At 38.8% G+C, this 19,964-nt stretch overlaps 1 protein-coding gene across 1 annotated transcript in view; it reads left to right on the top strand.

Annotated features, from left to right (window-relative positions):
• The window catches only part of LOC135883682 (ubiquitin carboxyl-terminal hydrolase 12-like), a 62,555-nt gene extending 46,181 nt beyond the window's left edge, over positions 1-16,374 (top strand). Inside the window, exons 4-9 of the mRNA XM_065410917.1 lie at positions 529-755; positions 2,311-2,387; positions 3,321-3,404; positions 6,508-6,705; positions 9,385-9,463; positions 16,240-16,374. Of these exons, the coding sequence (XP_065266989.1) occupies positions 529-755; positions 2,311-2,387; positions 3,321-3,404; positions 6,508-6,705; positions 9,385-9,463; positions 16,240-16,341 (767 nt within the window). The 3' untranslated portion in view covers positions 16,342-16,374. The remainder of the gene's footprint in view (positions 1-528; positions 756-2,310; positions 2,388-3,320; positions 3,405-6,507; positions 6,706-9,384; positions 9,464-16,239) is intronic.
• Positions 16,375-19,964: the final 3,590 nt, after the last annotated feature.

Below are 19,964 nucleotides of genomic sequence, written 5' to 3'. Positions count from 1 at the left end.
CAGAGATTGTAAATTATCATTGATTTACTGTTATAGGATTTTTTTCATTTTCCTCTTGAGGTAAGATATTGGACTTCATGTACCAGTGGTCCCTTGCAGCACATCTGAACTTACTCATCTTACCCTCATTCCCCAAAAGAATCAATGGAAGCCAATTTTATATGTTTGTCAGGCCAGCCTCCCTTAACTTAAGGAGCATAATTAATTTTTAGAAGGCTGCCTTCCTCCTGGGAGCCAAGAAGTAGGAGAGCGCGTAACCTGAAGTCCATAACAACTGTTGCTAGAACTACATAATTACAGCTCTGTTTCATATAGCAACTTTGACATAGTGTATACTGACATGATTTAGAGAGTTAAATACTGTTAACTAATAGCAGTGGCTAAAAGAATTTAAAAATTATAGAAGAGAGAAAAGAACGTGCAGTGCTTCACTAGAGCAGAGTGGCCTTATAAAGTTTGTGCTTTAACGATAGCATTGTTGTTGTTATGCTCTTTCATTCTTCCCAATCTTTTCTGTTTCCTTTCCAGAGTTGTTTGATAATTATATGCAGCAAGATGCACATGAATTCCTAAACTACCTACTAAACACTATTGCTGACTTACTACAAGAAGAGAAAAAACAGGAGAAACAGAATGGCAAACTCCAGAATGGCAGCATTGAGAGTGAGGAAGGAGACAAGACTGATCTGACATGGGTCCATGAAATCTTCCAGGGAACACTAACCAACGAAACCAGATGTCTTAACTGTGAAGCTGTATGTTGAAAAACAAAACACCTCTTTATTTGATTTTCAAAGGCACTGGACCATTTTCCCTAATTCTAAACAAAATTTTTCATTTATTAGGGTAGATGAAATTGAACATTTTCTGATTAAAAATTGAACCTAACCTATTTTATGGCTGTATCAGCTGTCCATTCAAACTAGTACTCATTAAGGTATGTTTCTTAGTAAAAGCGCAGTGTCCTTTCCTTCTCCCTCCCCATTTCCACCAAAGCAGTTTGCACCTGACTGATAGGAGCCACCTTTTTGTCCTATTGTAATTTCTTGTGACAGTCATAGCATATGTTGTGTTTCCACAAGAGTTACTCACCATTTACTTACAATGCTAAATTTGCAGTGGTGTTGTAGCCATGTTTGTGTCAGGATGTTAAAGAGACAAGGTACGTGAGGTAATATCTTTTATTGGACCAACTTCAGTTGGTGAAAGAGACAAGCTTTTGAGCTACACAGGCCTCTTCTTCAAGTCTGGGAAAGGTACTCCTGAATTTATGTTTTAACCAAGTGTTTTCAAGGGGGGAGGGATAGCTCAGTGGTTTGAGCAGTGGCCTGCTAAACCCAGGGTTGTAAGTTCAATCCTTGAGGGGGCCACTTAGGGATCTGGGGCAAAATCAGTACTTGGTCCTGAAGGCAGGGGGCTGGACTTGATGACCTTTCAAGGTCCCTTCCAGTTCTATGAGATAGGTATATCTCCATATATAATTATATTATAAGTCAAAAGATTACATTTCTTGTTGTTAATGCATAATCACTGTGTTGAGAATGAAGGAGGGATCAGAAAGACTGAAACTGAAAGAACCACTTTTGGGCTGGGAATTTGTACTTAGCCATGTAGTCATTGGTTTAACAGTATTTCAAACAAATGAAAGCCTTGTTGGGAGGAAAAGAAAAATTAGTATAATATTGGATAGCAACATTTTTTTCAATAGCTCCAAATACTAGTCAGCAGTTTAAATCTAAATTATTTTTATGCTCTAAAAAGGAACTTTGTAAAAATGCACCAAATGGGGTTCTTTCTCAGGGATTTTGAGACTAAATGTGATTGGCTCACAAGTCAAAAGATATTTTCCTAAAGGCCAGGCCTTATCACTCACCCCAGCACCTGAAAATCCTGCTCTTTCTGTCTCTTATATCCTTCCCAGTACTAAAGAGTCTGAAATATGGCAGATAATTGTATTGCTGTACGAAGTAGAATAGAATCCATTTAAAGCCTGTCTAGCCTTCTGAGTGCTGTCTGTGGTAAAAACTTGGTTTTGTCAGTAAAATAGGCAGATATGACTTGCAGGCACATGGGGAAGACATTGTACAAGGAGGTTCCTTTTTTACAGTCTCTTTTTGGACTATAACTACACGTCAGATTGTTTCAGTATTTCTCGAGTAGTGCAGGAAAGGGCCTCCTACTGCATTTATACATTCGTCAAATTCTAAAGCTTCTTACTTGCAATCACAACATCTGTACCATTTCAGGGACTTGAAGCAATTCTAAACCTGCCAGATTCCAAGCCGCAATGAAGTATTTCTTTTTTTTAAGGTTAGTAGCAAAGATGAGGACTTCCTGGACCTGTCGGTTGATGTGGAACAAAATACATCAATTACGCACTGCCTAAGGTAAATGAAAAGGAATCTGGTTGGAAGAAACACATCTGCACACATTCTGAATGGAGTGGCTACTTTAGGTATTCAGTTGTGCAGCAGTTTAGGACCCAAGCTTACCGTAAACTAATAAATTCTGCTCAAGATCCTGTTATACAGAAAGTCTACCAAAACTGTAAGAATTATCCATTTAATTGTGTCTTCTAAGGCTGTTAATACTACATCATGTGTTCAGAGTTTTTCAAAACTAAGTATTCATGTTTGTTTTCAAAATATTTTTACTTTGTCACCCTGCTGCTGCATTTTGCTGAAATGCTCCTGCTCTTTGTTAAAGAGTGCTTGAGCTTCTGAGGGCAGGCAACAGGGCATTCTTGTTGAACAGCTCTCTGCTTTAGAATTCGCTCTCTGATAGCCTGTCAAAGCCCAAGCTTATCAACCCAGCGCTATGCAAGATGCATTCATTGGACCTGGCTTTTTAATAGCTGATAACGGCACTAATGATGAGTGAGTTGGGGGGGGGGTGATTATGTGCTTTTGTGGGCAAATTATGGCCAATGTTAATGAGTTTTAATTTTTGTACATGTCCCCAAATATCACACAATAGGTGTGAACTAGATAATTGGACAACCAAAACCATGACAGCCTATATTGCTGTGTGCTGTACCCCTCGGTTTGACTGATGATCAGATACTGGCCAGTTCATGTTCTGAAGGGAGCCATATCCAAATTTCCTCAGCTAGAATCTTAGATCCCACAACATGGGACTGGGACAAGTTAAAACCAGTGGTTGGGAGGTATTCTTATTTGAGAGAAATCTCATCTGTGGTATATTTCTTTTCTGTGATAGCAGCAGGATAGTAAAATGATAAGTAGCGGGGGATGGGGGGGAGGGGGTGACTAAGGTTCCCACATGTTTGTAATTCATTTTTTTGCTCTCAACTTCCACAGGGGGTTCAGTAATACTGAGACTTTATGCAGTGAATATAAATACTACTGTGAGCAGTGTCGCAGTAAACAGGAAGCACAGAAGAGGTAAGGTTAGGATATGCTGGAAAATGTTAATGTTCTCTCTTGGCGGGGACAGATGTTAATATAAATTTTAGGGCTGTTGATTAATCGCAGTTAACTTGTGCGATTAACTCAAAAAAATTAATTGCGATTTAAAAAATGAATCACAATTAATTGCACCTTTAAATAATAGAATACCAATTGAAATGTATTAAATATTTTTGGATGTTTTTCTACATTTTCAAATATATTAATTTCTATTACCACACAGCATACAAAGTGTACAGCGCTCACTTTATATTATTTTGATTACAAATATTTGCACTGTAAAAATGATAAACAAAAGAAATAGTATTTTTCAATTCATCTCATACAAGTATTGAAGTGCAATCTCTTTATCGTGAAAGTGTAACTTACAAATGCAGATTTTTTTTGTTACATAACTGCACTCAAAAACAAAACAGTGTAAAACTTCAGAGCCTACAAATCCACTCGAGTCCTACTTCTTGTTCAGCCAATCGCTTAAAAAAAAAGGTTTCAGAGTTGCAGCCATGTTAGTCTGTATTCGCAAAAAGAACAGGAGTACTTGTGGCACCTTAGAGACTAACAAATTTATTTGGGCATAAGCTTTCGTGGGCTACAGCCCACTTCATTGGATGCATGCAGTGGAAAATACAGTAGCCTAATTTGTTGTAATATTGCAACTTTTAGGTCTGTAATCGAGTGGCCAGGGAGATTGAAGTGTTCTCCAACTGGTTTTTGAATGTTATAATTCTTGACGTCTGATTTGTGTCCATTTATTCTTTTACGTAGAGACTGTCCGGTTTAAAGGTCACAATATTACAACAAAAAATCTTCAAAAACAGACTCCAACGAGAGACTGCTGAATTGGAATTAATTTGCAAATTGGACACCATTAAATTAGGCTTGAATAAAGACTGGGAGTGGATGGGCCATTACGCAAAGTAAAACTATTTCTCCATGCTTTCGCCCCCCCCGCCCCCCTTACAGTTCCTCACTTCTTCTTGTCAATTGCTGGAAATGGGCCATTTTCATTACCACTACAAACAGTTCTTTTTCTCTCCTGCTGATAATAGCTCACCTTAACTGATCACTCTCCTTATAGTGTGTATGGTAACACCCATTGTTTCATGTTCTCTCTGTGTGTGTGTGTATATATATGGAAGATATATATATATATATCTTCCTACTGTATTTTCCACTGCATGCATCCGATGAAGTGGGCTGTAGCCCACGAAAGCTTATGCTCAAATAAATTTGTTAGTCTCTAAGGTGCCACAAGTACTCCTGTTCTTTTTTTTTTGTTTGTTTGTTTACATTTATGGGAGATACTGCTGCCTGCTTCTTATTTACAGCATCAGCTGAAGGTGAGAACAGGCGTTTGCATGGCACTTTTGTAGCAGGTGTTGCAAGGTATTTACGTGCCAGATATGCTAAACATCCGTATGTCCCTTCATGCTTCAGCCACCATTCCAGAGGACATGCTTCCATGCTGATGACGCTCATTAAAAAAATACGTTCATTAAATTTGTGACTGAACTCCTTGGGTGAGAATTGTATGTCTCCTGTTCTGTTTACCCGCATTCTGCCATATATTTCATGTTATAGCAGTCTCGGATGATGACCCAGCACATGTTCATTTTACAAAGAAGGTACCAATGTGAGATTTCTAAAAATAGCTACAGCACTCGACCCAAAGTTTAAGAATCTGAAGTGCCTTCCAAAATCTGAGAGGGACGAGTTGTGGAGCATGCTTTCAGAAGTCTTAAAAGAGCAACACTCAGATGCGGAAACTACAGAACCCGAACCACCAAAGAAGAAAATCAACCTTCTGCTGGTGGCATCTGACTCAGATGATGAAAATGAACATGCATCAGTCCGCTCTGCTTTGGATTGTTATCGAGCAGAACCCGTCATCAGCATGGGCACATGTCCTCTGGAATGGTGGTTGAAGTATGAAGGGGCATATGAATCTTTAGCACATCTGGCATGTAAATATCTTGTGATACTGGCTACAACAGTGCAATGCGAATGCCTGTTCTCAATTTCAAGTGACATTGTAAACAAGAAGCGGACAGCATTATCTCCTGCAAATTGTAACCAAACTTGTTTGTCTGAGCGATTGGCTGAAGTAGGACTGAGTGGACTTGTAGGTTCTAAAGTTTTACATTGTTTTATTTTTGAATGCAGTTATTTTTTTGTACATAATTCTACATTTTTAGGCTCAACTTTCATGATAAAGAGATTGCACTACAGTAGTTGTATTAGGTGAATTGAAAAATACTGTGTTTTTTGTTTTTTACAGTGCAAATATTTGTAATAAAAAATAAATGTAAAGTGAACACTGTACACTTTGTATTCTGTGTTGTAATTGAAATCAATATATTTAAAAATGTAGAAAACATCCAAAAATATTTTAATAAATGGTATTCTATTATTGTTGAACAGCGCAATTAATCACAATTTTTGTAATCGTGTGATTAATCGTGATTTTTTTAATCGCTTGACAGCCCTAGTAAATTTACAATATTAATCCAATCACAATTCTTTGAAACAACAAAATAACTGACATTCTAGGTGGGGAAATGTCAGGGAAAATATAAATTCGGAGCAGCTCCTACAGTCAGAGGAGACCCCAAAAGGTCAGTTTCACATTCCTCCCCTAAAGAACTACCAGACATCACTCCTTTTTCCCTATTAGTTGTAATCAGTCTGATGCCTCCAGAACGTTTTCCCCTTCAGCCACAGATGATGTAGAAAATCTATTTTTCTCATTTCTTAGTTAATAGAAGCCAGTCCAGAAGGACAGAGGTTTATTCCATCTTTCATTTTCCCTGATATGATGAAAGACGATTTGTTCAGTGTAGGCAAGCAGCTGTCTTGCATGTGGATGTCAGTTGTGCTATAAATCTTTCCTACTTGTACCAAAATGCTTGTATAAAAAGCAGCTCTTCACAGATCATCTTCATTAAAACTGAATTTCAGATTAAACCTTTTTTTAATCATTTAAACACAAATTCTAATTATTTTTCTTTTAAAAGGTTTATCTAATGTAAGGGGTATTTTCTAACGTGATGTTCTATGTTTAATATATTTTATGGTCCAGAATGAGAGTGAAGAAGTTGCCCATGATTCTAGCTCTGCACTTAAAAAGGTTCAAATACATGGACCAGCTGCACCGATACACCAAACTCTCCTACCGTGTAGTCTTTCCCTTGGAGCTTCGGCTCTTTAATACTTCAGGAGATGCTACAAACCCTGACAGAATGTATGACCTTGTGGCTGTAGTTGTTCACTGTGGCAGGTATGTCTCCAATGCTTTCTGAGTTTTACATGAGTTTCCATGAAAATTAACTCACCTGGTCATTCATGTACATTTGAATACCACTGCAGCAGCTGACAATGTAGAACAATCTTAGCAACATCTAAGCCAATCAACTGAAAGAATAAAAAGGTTTTTACATGTTTTTACATTTAAACATTTTTTTGAAAATATTTTCAGCCTATTTTTCTATTCAGTGTGCACAGTCTCAGCCTTGCTCTTTTTATATAGCTTTAAAACATGCTAAAGCTTCCAGGAAAGCTAAATGAAATAAAGCAAATCTTGGAAAAACAAAGTTCTCAAAATAGAATCAGTTTGTATGTTGCCACTTGCTAGATCATTAAATTTTTTTAAAAAATGCTGGTGCCACCAAGTGGTTAAATTGCGTACTGCTTTTTAAATCAGCTGCACAGTTTTGATCCAGCACGATTAAAACTTAATTAAAATAATTGAAAAACGAATATTTTGTTTAAAAAACTTGATGCAAATAGAAAAGCCATTGCAAACACTGCATTATGTAAGAAAAGATCAAATGTTATTCACAGAAGTCAAAAATGGGGTATGTTTATACTATGTTGAGACTGTGCTAGCATAGCTATGCCGGGATAGCCCTGTAGTGTAGACACAGCCTACACCAACAGAAGAGGTTTTTCTGTTGGTGTAGGGACACCTCTGCAAACAAAGCTAGCTGCGTCAAAAGAAGACTATTCGGGTCAACGTAGCTGTGTGTATGCTGGGGGTTACGTCAGTATAGATATGTCGGTTGAGATATGGTTTTTTACAACCCTGAAGCTATGCTGATATTACGCTTCAGATTAGACCATGCTTTAGGATGGGATGGTCGGGGATTATTTGTTCTTTGTTTGTTTTGGAGTGGGGGGTAAATATTAAAGTAGTTGGAAATCTAGCATAAAGTCTATAGAATATTTCCAAAGTATCAGTGTCGAAATTAGAGAGCCAACAAAGCCAACACATGCCGGGGTCTGTTGAATTTATTTACGCTGTCTATGCTGTACATGTTTCTGATATTGTGATATAGTTTTGAAATACATTTTCATACAACATACTGATGTTGCAAAAGAAAGGATCCTATCCAAACTTTCTCTTGTGAGTTTGCAGGGCTGGATCCTAAGTTTGCTATCTGTGACACACATTCCAATAAGCATAAATATAACTTTCAGTAATGACATATAGAAATGGCGGTTCGTGTGACTTTGTCTTATTGAAGGGGTCAGCAGTTGTGCTCTAGAGCTGCTGTTTTGTAAACACTGGTTTTTTTAGGAGTTCCACAGCTCTATTGTAAACTTGTATCAGGCTGGAACTGAACGTATCAGGATAGACCAGGCACAAATTTATTTTCTAAATATTTTAGATCTTTTAAAACAGCTGTTTAAAATATTTTGCTTTGATAACTTCACTTTCATTTACCTATTCTAAACAAAAAAGGCTTCATTCTAAAGCAGAAATTGTTAATTCCAGTAAGTTTATAACACTGAATAGGGCTACAGAATCACTTCCCCATACACAGTAAAGTCCTTTAAAAGAGCTATGCTATTTTTTGTGGTGTTCAGTTCCTAAATGAAACACAAAATAAAGCCAGAAAAAGTGAGAGCTTAGTTTCTTGTTTTATCCTTAACTTGCTCCCTCACTGTCTGAGGTCAGCAGTTGGTGGCTTACCTAGTGCTAGTGTACATTAAATTATAAATAAATTAATGGAGATATTCTGTCTCCTAGAACTGGAAGGGACCTTGAAAGGTTATCAAGTCCAGCCCCCTGTCTTCACTAGCAGGACCAAGTACTGATTTTGCCCTAGATCCCTAAGTGGCCCCCTCAAGGATTGAACTCACAACCCTGGGTTTAGCAGGCCAATGCTCAAACCACTGAGCTATCCCCCCCTTGTCCCAATCTACTTCCTTTGCAACCCTTACCCATCTGGTCTGACTCTTGTTCCCTCTGCATTCGGATCTGGTAGCTTCCTCCACCACACTTCCAACAGGAGAGTACTGAGAGCACATGCGAGAGGGTCTCTCTGCACTCTGTTCTGGTGATAGTGCCACAACAACAGGGAGCAGCAATTGCACAGAAAGTCTAGCTGAGTGGTGCCTGCAGCCCTGGTCTGAAGCATGCTCAGTACAGATGGAAGCTTCAGAGAATGTAGCTGTCAAACTCTGACATGTCCCTATTGAGCAAGCACAAACTAAGATTTTTTTCTCCCAAAGGTTTGTAACTTGGCTGATTTGGGCATTTTTTCATGAGAATCACAAATGGCACATTCTTGTTACTAAATATCAAGTCCTTGCTCCAAAGCAGAGACCCTAAAGCTTCTTACCCAAACCATTGTATGGATTTTTTTAATGTGGTCAGAACAACATATTTATTGCCCCTAACCTCGTTCTCAAAAATGGCCAAACCATTTTTGCTGAAATTTTATTTTCTTTATTTTTAAGTAAATCTGAGGTAGATACCCAGCGTGTTAAGGTTTGGCAGACTGTTACGGTTGGGCAAAGTTATAGGCAATTGAAAATAAGGTCTTACACTGGAAGAACCTTAACTATAGGTGGCACTATCAGCTCCATCTATAATAGCTTGAGTTATTTACAAATGTTTTGGTTTTCATATGTAGGCATCAGTGTAATAAATCTTTGACCTTTTTTCTGGCAGCGGTCCAAACCGTGGACATTATATCACCATAGTGAAGAGCCATGGCTTTTGGCTGCTATTTGATGACGACATTGTAGAGGTAGGTATACAGATTGCTTTGATGTTGTGGAAACAGTCTGGACAGTGCCATTTTCCAGCTGTGTGCAGGGATCCTATTTCAGTATCTAGGAATTCATTTTGCATCCGTGAAAGATTTGTAACAAAATCTGCGTATGGGACATCCTCATCAAGTTCTGAGCAGATTTGGGTATATGTAATTGACTTGTAGAACCGTGCTCAACTGAGGGGCTGCATTAATCACTTGGCAGAAGACTGAGGATGACATCTGTTTGGTACAACCACAACTGTTCTGTTAAGAATGTAAAACACCAGGGTATTTTTTCCCACATCTCAGGCTCTCTCGAGACCAGTTTGCTTTCTAGAGTCAGTGGCTTGGTCCTAAATATTTCTGATGGCTGTAGCTCAACACTAAATTCAACACCCTTTCATCTTCTTCTGTAGGTTAAGAGTAGGTAAAAGGAAGGATTCTTGATTTTTGCCACAGACAGGTAGCAAGAACTGTGGAAAGAGTTAGAAAATCGGAGACTTGTGAGCACATGGTTAGTTAGATACTGAAGATATCCATAGGATTTTTGATATTTAGCAGAGTATTTAGATATACTCTAGCTAAAATAAACTTATTTTGTACTCCACAAAATATCTTGCCTATAAATGTTTTGAGTATGTATCTAAAATATATACACACATGAACATGTGGCAGCATTTTGTTGCATATCCCATTGAGCTGTATTTTAAAAACATGAAGGTTTATCTCTTGGCCTTTTTTAGATCACTTCTTAAAATAAGTCCAAACTCTGATTAGTAATAGCACCAAGGTAGAATCATAGAATATCAGGGTTGGAAGGGACCTCAGGAGGTCATCTAGTCCAACCCCCTGCTCAAAGTAGGACCTAATCCCAACTAAATCATCCCAGCCAGGGCTTTGTCAAGCCTGACCTTAAAAACCTCTAAGGAAGGAGATTCCACCACCTCCCTAGGTAACCCATTCCAGTGCTTCACCACCCTCCTAGTGAAAAAGTTTTTCCTAATATCCAACCTAAACCTCCCCCACTGCAACTTGAGACCATTACTCCTTGTTCTGTCATCTGCTACCACTGAGAACAGTCTAGATCCATCCTCTTTGGAACCCCCTTTCAGGTAGCTGAAAGCAGCTATCAAAGGTAGTTGAAAGCAGCTATCAAAAATCCCTTTAATCCCTTTAAAAACATGTATGGTTTTTAAAGAGGCCATAAAATAGCCATGTTGTTATATATTCTTCCATGTCATATTTGCTCATTTTATGGGCCAAAGCAAAATTTCTCTATCTGAAAACACTGATGGCAATTGTACTGAACCATGAGTAAGAACAGAATACAGTTTAATCTCTTGCATGTGTGCTGGCTTGGTCTAGAACAGTGGTTCTCAAACTAGGGCCGCCGCTTGTTCAGGGAAAGCCCCTGGCGGGCCGGGCAGGTTTGTTTACTTGCCGCGTCCGCAGGTTCGGCCGATCACGGCTCCCACTGGCTGCGGTTCGCCCCTCCAGGCCAATGGGGGCTGCAGGAAGCGGCACGGGCTAAGGGATGTGCTGGCCGCCCTTCCTGCAGCACCCATTGGCCTGGAGCGGCGAACCGTGGCCAGTGGGAGCCGCGATCGGCCGAACCTGCGGACACGGCAGGTAAACAAACCGAACCAGCCCGCCAGGGGCTTTCCCTGAACAAGTGTCGGCCCTAGTTTCAGAACCACTGATCTAGAAGACACAGAGTAGATTTGTCTCCTACAAAGATGCCGGATTTTCATTCACTTTTCTTACCTGAGTCATGCTTTAAAGTAACGTGAAATTTTATTGTTTAACCTCATAATCTCACTGATCTGAAAATAGTGTTGTCTGTGTGAGTTGTTTCTCTCTTGAATCTTCACTGTGCTCCTCAGGATTGGGAATCCAGAATGCAGCTCTTGTAAAGCTGGAGATTCAGCAGTTGAAAAATCCCCTGGCAAATGGGAAGCTTTCCCATATTAAGGGGAGGGGAGTGGCAGCTGCGGGGCAGGGGATTGTCATCAGTTTCTGCAGAATGAGTGTTTTCATTTAAAACAAGTTCCTATCCCGTATGTTCTGAAAGCCACAGTTGAAAAATTAGGGGTGGAAATGTTTGGCATAAGTGAAGTCCAGGCACGAAAGTCCTGTTGAAGTCCAGCCCCACTGGGAAGAGTGTAGAATATTCCTACCAGGAAACTCCACTCAATGACTGTCTTTCGTATCTGCTTCTAACTGGAAGGGTCTGATAAACTTGAAGCTCCCCTCCCACCCTTCTCTGTCAGAAAAGCAATGTCTTTCCTGTCCATTCCCTACCTATGCCCTGCACCCCCAGATACAGTACACCTGCCCTGAATAATGTGTTTTTGGGAATCATCCTGGCTACTGTAATGATTAGCGAGATGGGGTGACCTACTGCAGGCTGTAGCAGGAACAGGGGCTACAGCTTTGCCCATCCCCTTTCCTTTTGTGAGTCCTCTGTTCCTATAAATAGCTTTGCTCCTTGCTGCTGCTGCTCTCGCTTGTCCAAGAAACTACACAGTGAAATTGAAATGATTATTGTCAGTTTCATTGCTCTCCACAAGATTTTGATTAGCAGCTCTGAAATTGACCATTTTGGTTTTGTGTCATGTTGCTGCTGCTTAGCATCACAGAGAGACTGCAGGAAACTCAGTACTTCATCAGGTCAAATTCAGAAAGATATATTCACAATCATGAGGCATGAAAAAGTAATTTATAAAAATAAAGCTTAGATTCTGCAGAAATAGCAGGCATAGACCTTATCATTTGCCAGGGGAAGTCCCTGCACACCAGGGACAAGCAGGCAAGTATACTTTTCAAGCCCTGGAGATTTAACCTGCTAAGTGTGAAACACATATAAAGTTGTCTTCCTGAGTCTGCTAACAGATAATTCCAAAGCCTCTGTGCCTGCTTTGCCAAATAGTAAGAGAACAGAGGATAAATCTTTTTGTCTCTATTGGTTTCATAATGTAAGACTTCAAAAAGCTTTATAACCTTTTTGTTATAAATGCTATGATTTTTTGGATCTGAAATGTAAATTGGAAGCAGTTTACTCTTCTTTTACAAGCCTCAAGATTTGCTAAATGCAATAAAAGTGAAGGAGTCTTGTTTCATTTTTGCTTGGGTGAAGGTTCAAGTTTCAAGTAAAATATCAGGTAAATGAAAGTTATTTAGGTAAAAGTGTATTATTACAGTATATGTGAAAACCTGTCACATGTCAAATACCAAAGGCAAATGACTTCAAATAGAATAATATACAAAGCCAAATTACTTGAGAGCAATATGGGTAAATGCACTTTCCTATACTGTTAGCTTGGCAAGCTATCACATTGTAGCAACCAAAAGTGATGCAGCACAGTGGCAATCTCTATATGGAGTAGAGGGGAGAGTGTCTATTATCCACATTGGTTTCCCCAAATTATGAGGAAAGATAAAAAGAACGAATTTGTAGCTTAGCTAAATAGTTACTCAGGAGAGCAATAACTCTAACTATTATTTGAGGGTTGTAAATGCTGTGGAGGGAAAAGTATTGTTTCGGGTGGACCAGAAAATGATCAAAAGATAACTTAGGTTCAATAGCGAAGCAAAAAATAAAAAAATCCTTAATATCAGGTCAGTTAAGCTGTAGAACAGTCTCCCAAAGAGAATTGGTGGAAACATCAACTGATTGTTACTTTAAAACTAGGCTGGACAAAACTCTTGAGTATATTGGTGAAAACAATCCCGCTATGGAAGGGGGAGGAGACAAGGTAATCAAATAGTTATTTTCTGTCTCTAATTTGTTAATCTGTGAATGTGAATGTGGAAATGAGTTAGGATATATAGCTATGCTACCAAAGAATTTAAAAATAAGTGAATCCATAAGAATATTTCCAGGTTATATTCAAAATGCTAGATAGTGGAAATAGACTTGATTTCATGGTAAGTTGGTTGGTATTTAAATTAAATTAAACAGCAGAGAATATTTGCAGAGCTGCCAGATAATTATATTAAGTCTGTTGGTGAATATGCTTTTGTGAGTATTTTTTCTGTTAGAATGACTGATCTTTCTCTCCTCAATATTCATATACAAGGCTTCCTGGGAAAAGAACTTTGGAAAAATATACACTTATTTGTCCCGTATATTTTCCCCCAGAACTTCAGAGCATTTTGAAATGCATGCATTTGAGGAATTTTGGATTTTCACACAACATAATGCATGTCTTGTTTCAAATCATATCCTTTGTAATTCCATTTTGTGTGCGTTGCATCTTTCTGGCAACTTACCAAGTGTGTGTTGCCCCAGGCTCATATGGTGGGTGGGGGAAAAAGAAAAGCACTGGCCTAAACAAGCAGGTAATGTACATTCTCTAAAACTGAGTGCACCCACAGGCAGCTTTCATTATTATGACCAGTACTTTCACAGCAGACCACCAGAACATTGCTGAAGCTGCTGGATCTGCTCATGCACATAAACATACTAAGGAACAAATTGGTGGTTCTTTGGCTATCACCTGTACAAATTCACACGCTTGGTTCAGCCTGTGCACTCTGCATTTTCTTAACTGGAAACTTCTAGAAAGCTTTGGTGGTTGGGGCTGCAGGCAAGTTCCCTTGTGGTACTGATCGTTCAGCCTGAACATTATATATGGAGCTGCAGTGCTATCCTCTAATTCCTGATGGATGTCTAATTGGAGTCCCTTTAGATTTCTCCAGCTGCTTTTCTGTTTGCTGTATTTTAGGTTGTTACTAAACTCTCCTGCTTTTAATTATAGCTAGAATAGTGTAGTTGCGTCATTGCAGTTAATTTGTGTGTTAATTGTTTCTCTGTACTGGGCACCTCTTATTTTCATAGGATGGCTGGCAAGGTAACCAGCTTCAAATGATGCCAGTTGTAATGTGAAAATGTGCTTAACAGCCCTGCATACGTAATGCTGCCTATGTCCCACTGAGGTGCACATACTGAGAAATGCCTTTTGTGCTACCTTAACCTTGAGGGCTCAAAAGGACCAGGAATCTCAGTTCTGTATACACCCTTAAAGCAGCTCAGTATGATGTTTGAGTTGGCATTGAGCCTTTATTCCTTGCTTGATGCCATGTGGAAGTCTGAATCCCAAGAGACCCCTGATCTGATGAGGGAAATACTCCCTTTGGCCCACGTACTGTGATGCCTCAGTACCATTGCTCTCTCCCTCAGAACTGAGGTGTAGAGAAGGAAAAAAAGAAAAAGGCCACTGTTTTTTGTCCTGAATATTTGACTCCATATGGATCTGTGAGCTCAGAACCAAGATGCTATCAATTCTGAGAGACTCCTTCATACCAAGGACTGTATCTCCTGCCTGTTCTGTACTAATAGCCATTTTGGTGTTGATGAGGTTCCTTAGACGAGTTGTAGCTTGGGGCCTTCCTCTGTGTGTTCAAGCAGAGAACGCTCCCTGTTTCCTCCACCCAAAACAGAGTTTCTTCTTTGGACCAAGAATCCTGGTTTTGTGGTATCCCAAGGCCATCTTCGCTGCCGTGTGGGATAGTATTAAAGGTCACCCAGCGATTCTTTCATATTCTTAGTTTCTCTCTGGTTCCCAAATCTTCTATTTTGGGGATGGTAGAGGAGATTACAGCTTCAGTTGCTCAAGACTGATTTCCTCTTGGCTCCCCACCTCAGGCCATCATCTTATCCTGGTGGATCGTGTGACCTAAAGGCATTTTAAAATACTAAAGGAACCCATTGTCTGCTTAGCAACACAGGTCATGAGTGTTCATTCTAGTATTTCAGTCTCTGTACTGGCTCCCCATTGACTGCAGAATCAAATTCAGTCTTACATGGGATTAGCTCTTGCTGCCTGAGACTTCTCTTCCTGACACTGACCTCTCAGGACAGCTGCATTCCACTGGAACAATGAAATTGTTGACCAATAATGAGAAACAACTCATTCTCAGAAGATGGACCACGACCGTGGAACTCACACCCGCAAGAGATAATGACCATAGGCCTCACCGCTTTGAGAGCAAAATGCAAAACTCATTTTTCTGGCTGTGCTTTCCTGCAATAATTTTCTCTCAATTTTAAATTGTGTAGACAAGAAATTTGTTCCTGTCTGTATTGAAAAGAAGCTATTTCCCTATCTAAATGAGGTTCTGAACATCACACTGGTCAGCGTGATACTAGATTCCAGGGAGAGCAAGCCCCATTTGTTGTATACAGAGTTAATGTGAAAATAGTGACTGTGTGTTACATTATTGATAGGTGATCCTGATTAGTAACCGATAGTGCAGGAGTTGTGTTCATTTTTGAAGCCCCAATCACCTCTTGCGAGGTAGCAGTTCATTTAGACTGCCTGTTGAATTTACTAAAAATTTTGTGTGCACTCCTTATTATCCGGTGGAGATATTTTCCCATGTTAACAGCAGACTATTTTTCATCTGCATACAGGCTGCATGGCTTTGGGTAAGGGAAGGTGGCGACTCCAGTTGTTAGAAAGAGTTGAGGGTGAAATGTCAGCTAGAATTTTTAGAGCAGGCCTTCATAGAGCCCTTGTGTGTGCACTGTAGCTTCACAGTGCACTATTTTTTTGATCTGACAGTCTTATAAATTTATCCTGATTTAATCTTCTCCAAATTAAGCAGTTTAATCTACTGAAGAAATGTTTGGTGTATTAATATTGGGTAGCTTTCAGTCAACTTCTTCATATAGTAAACTGGAAATAGTATGTCATTGGGGGAGGGTGTATGTGCTCAGTGTTGGTTATTTTGAGTGGGTCTAATCTTAATGTCTTGTTGAATTGCAGAAAATTGATGCCCAGGCCATTGAAGAATTCTATGGGTTAACATCAGACATTTCCAAAAACTCAGAATCCGGATATATCCTCTTCTACCAGTCAAGAGACTAAAACTGAAATGATAAATGTGTACAAATAAAAGAAAAAAGGGATCAAGGTTATGTCCCAAGGACATCAGTGACAGCAGAAACAATTCCTCATCATTGCTGTAGGACCATGAGAGATCCAGCAGGGAGAAGAAAGGTTTACCTCTGCCATTTCTTGGAGGATGAGTGCTGACTTCCATAACAAGAAGAGCTTTTGCTCTGATTTTCTTTCTGGGCTTTTTTTTACATTGCTAGCTTCCAAAATCTGGGTTACCTCTACTTGAAACCTGGCTGCTTATTTGTTCAAGAACTGAAGAAAGGTTTTAAAAGTAGCATTGTGGAATTCTTTACCATTCAGTGTCAGCCTGAGGCTATACCTTGGAGTCTATCATCGTCGTTTTTCTGTATTTTAGCAGAATGATTTCAATATTCAGTGTCAGCTGAACACATATTTTGAGATATGAGCAGCAGCCAGTTGCTGGATATTTTTGGTGACTCAGACATGCGAAACAGTACAGTGCTAAAACATATTGGAAACGTCAAGTCTGTAATTTTTAAAAAGGTAGACAAAAAGCTATTTCTGCAGCATTATAAATTCCTCAGTATGTATCATCTTGGTTTTAGATAACACTAATAGCACTCTTTTTTGTATATTGTTAACTTTTACTTCCTATTCCCCCTCCAGAAGATGTAATTTTTTTTCCACATTTAACCTAATCTGTTGTACTTTTTAATTTTTTAAGCAAAAGTTTGACTCTCAAAGCCACAATGCTGCAAATTCAAGGGGAGCAAAGAAGCAGTTGAGCTTTTAAAAGTGCATGTCTTGCAACCAGTTGTTATAGAAAGTTTAAAGTTACAGTATTTCTTGGAGCTATTGCATAAGCCAAAAGTGCCCTCTTCTGAAACAGGATCTGTTCAGCATTTCATTCAGTATATAGTAAACAGATGCAGGACCATATCTGCCTATGATAATACCCAGAAGCAGCACTAATTGTGAAGAGTTAACCAAGGGAAGCATTATTTACATAACTAATCCAGTTGTTCCTAGTCTTTGAAATAAGAAATTTCCATTAAGGAAGAAAAACAAAAAACAAACAAAGGTTAACATACACTACCTTGCAAAGAGTTCCTCTTCATCTTGTTGGTTACATTAGTTTTGACATGTGAATCATTGCCCCTGAAAATGCGTTCTGATTTGATATGCCACTATAGGCCTTACTTAACAGGGAAAAAGTATGTTTAGTCTTATGAAGACTGAATTTAAGTAACTATCCATTACAAATGTATATAGTATAATCTCAAGGATAATTAGAAAGAAAAGATTAAAGGGATTTTATAAGGAATCTCTGAAACCCTTTATGTAATTTTCTTTTTGAAAAGTCCTTTTACAGTGCCAAAGCTTGTCATAGCTGGCTCTAAACCATGAGTGGATATTGATATTTTCCTTTCTTCATCTTGTTAAATAACACCAAAGCTGTCTTCTACCTTGTTGGTCTTAGTACAGCATTTCGTAGTACGCACTGGTGATTGTTATCTATGAGGACATTTAATTTATGCAATTCTGTGATTTGTACGGGATAAATAGAATATTTTACCAAAATATTGTCCTCATGAAGACAACCCATCATATACATGCAGTCCTTTATGGTGGCTGTACTCATTATCTGTTGTTCCCTTTCACAACTGGAAACCTCCTGTTAGCAATTAATTCCTTTCTTTAAAATGGAAATTAGTAAATATTAGCATATTACAATTGGTTACAAGTTCCATCCCCTCCCACCTCTCCTTCTCCAGAAGAAAAAGTATGGACAGTCAATTCCTGATTTTTATTATGCAAAGTACTCTCATTTTCAGAGATTTAATCAGTAACCGTAAAACCTTTTTTGTCATCTTGTTGTTCCTACTTGTGTGAAAATTGCTCTTGGTTAGCAATCCTCTCCACTTGTTCGCAGGAAAACCCAGAGCCCCCGGATAGTGACACTAACAGAAATCTGTCATCAGTAACTCTTGCAAAAAGAGAGCGCACTGAGTTCAAAAAACAAATCTAAACAGTAAACACAAAAAAGTGATGCAGAACACTATACATGTATTTTGTATATCTGGTGATACATTTTTACAAATAAAATACCTGATTTGAGAGAGATAATATTGAAAGAATATATACTATAGATTAAAAGAAGAACTGTTAAAAGTGCACTTTTGCTACAGATTTATAAGGAAACTAAATGGGATTAAATTGGAAGAGAATGGTGTGATGTTACTTCTGTATAATTAATGACCCCACCTGTCTCCAATAAAGGTCATGTATGTTCACATGCACATGGCCCAAATGTTTTTTCTTGAATGGTGTGAATATCACTCGAAGATGAAAAATAAAAGTAATTGGTTAGTTTTGACGAGAGTGAACAAGGCCCCTTTTGTTTTTTCTTCTCTCCAAATTAATTTTCTGAGACTATTTGTTGGTAACTAGTACCCACGAATCTCCAGCTTCCCCCAATCCTTTAATTGTTAGACTTCATTCACATAGACTGTGGAAGGGATGGCTGTGGGAATGGAAGGGCTATGAAAGGAATCCTTTGTCTAAGGTGGACTCTGCAGGACATTGCTACTCAATACTTGGTTTTACTAATCTGGTGTTAACCCAAGTGAAAAGATTAAAAATGTATCTGGTGCCATACATGTGCTTTGAGCTTTTCAGCCAAAGATGAAGTCCCTGCCCTGAAGAGTTTGCCATCTACATGAGTTAACCCACTTCACTCAAAGGGAAAACTTGGTGAGTAAGGCCTACTCACATAAGTAAGAGTTTACAGATCAAAGTATATGGACTATATAAGTAAATGATATAAGTAAGAGAGGTTCTCTTTTTAAAATAAAAAGCATTTAAAATCAAAATAAATTCCCTTCCTTATCATAGTAGGTCACATATTGGCAATAAGTAATGGAATCAAATTTTACTTTAGCACAAGTGGGGGTAACATCCATTGATTTCAATGGGAATTTTACCTGTTTGCATCCAAGATGAATTTGGTCCGTTGTAGTCTGAAACAAATATGAGAAATTAATATCTGATCACCTCAAAATATAGCTCAGGCCGGAAAGGCTCATGATTTGATTTTCTAGCATTTGCTTCTGCTGAAATAACTGGGCCAGATTCTGTCATTTTTACTCATGCTCAATAGTGGTTTACTCCTCAAATAACCCAGTTCGCTTCAATGAGACCGCTCCCTACAGGAAAAAAACTAGTGCTCAGTGAGAGAGTGGCGGATCCTGGTCCTGTAGCCCATTTATCTCTGCAAACTGTGACAGATAGGAACCCCCACACCATACTATTATGTTGATACTCCAGTAAATCCCACAATGTGTTTAGACACACGAGTCCTTGCCCCACAGAGTTTATACCTGAGGAACATTGTTTGTGAATTAATATTTGTACTTGGCACATTCTTGTTAGCATCTCTAGAGTTTGAAGTGACCATGCCAGCTCAATTTAGAATGCCTTTAAAACAAATCCGATTTGACTGGTACAAGGAGGCAAATAGAATAATAAATGTCCATGAGACAAGTAAAACCTTCCTGCTCCAGTCCTCAGTATTCATGGAAAGGAACAACCCCCTGAAATGTAATGAATTCTCTAAATGTGGATTCATG

This window comes from Emys orbicularis, chromosome 9 (genome assembly GCF_028017835.1).
Source record: "Emys orbicularis isolate rEmyOrb1 chromosome 9, rEmyOrb1.hap1, whole genome shotgun sequence".
Classification (NCBI taxonomy): domain Eukaryota; kingdom Metazoa; phylum Chordata; order Testudines; family Emydidae; genus Emys; species Emys orbicularis.
Note: the sequence above shows the minus strand (reverse complement) of the source record. Positions and strands in the feature narration are given on the sequence as shown.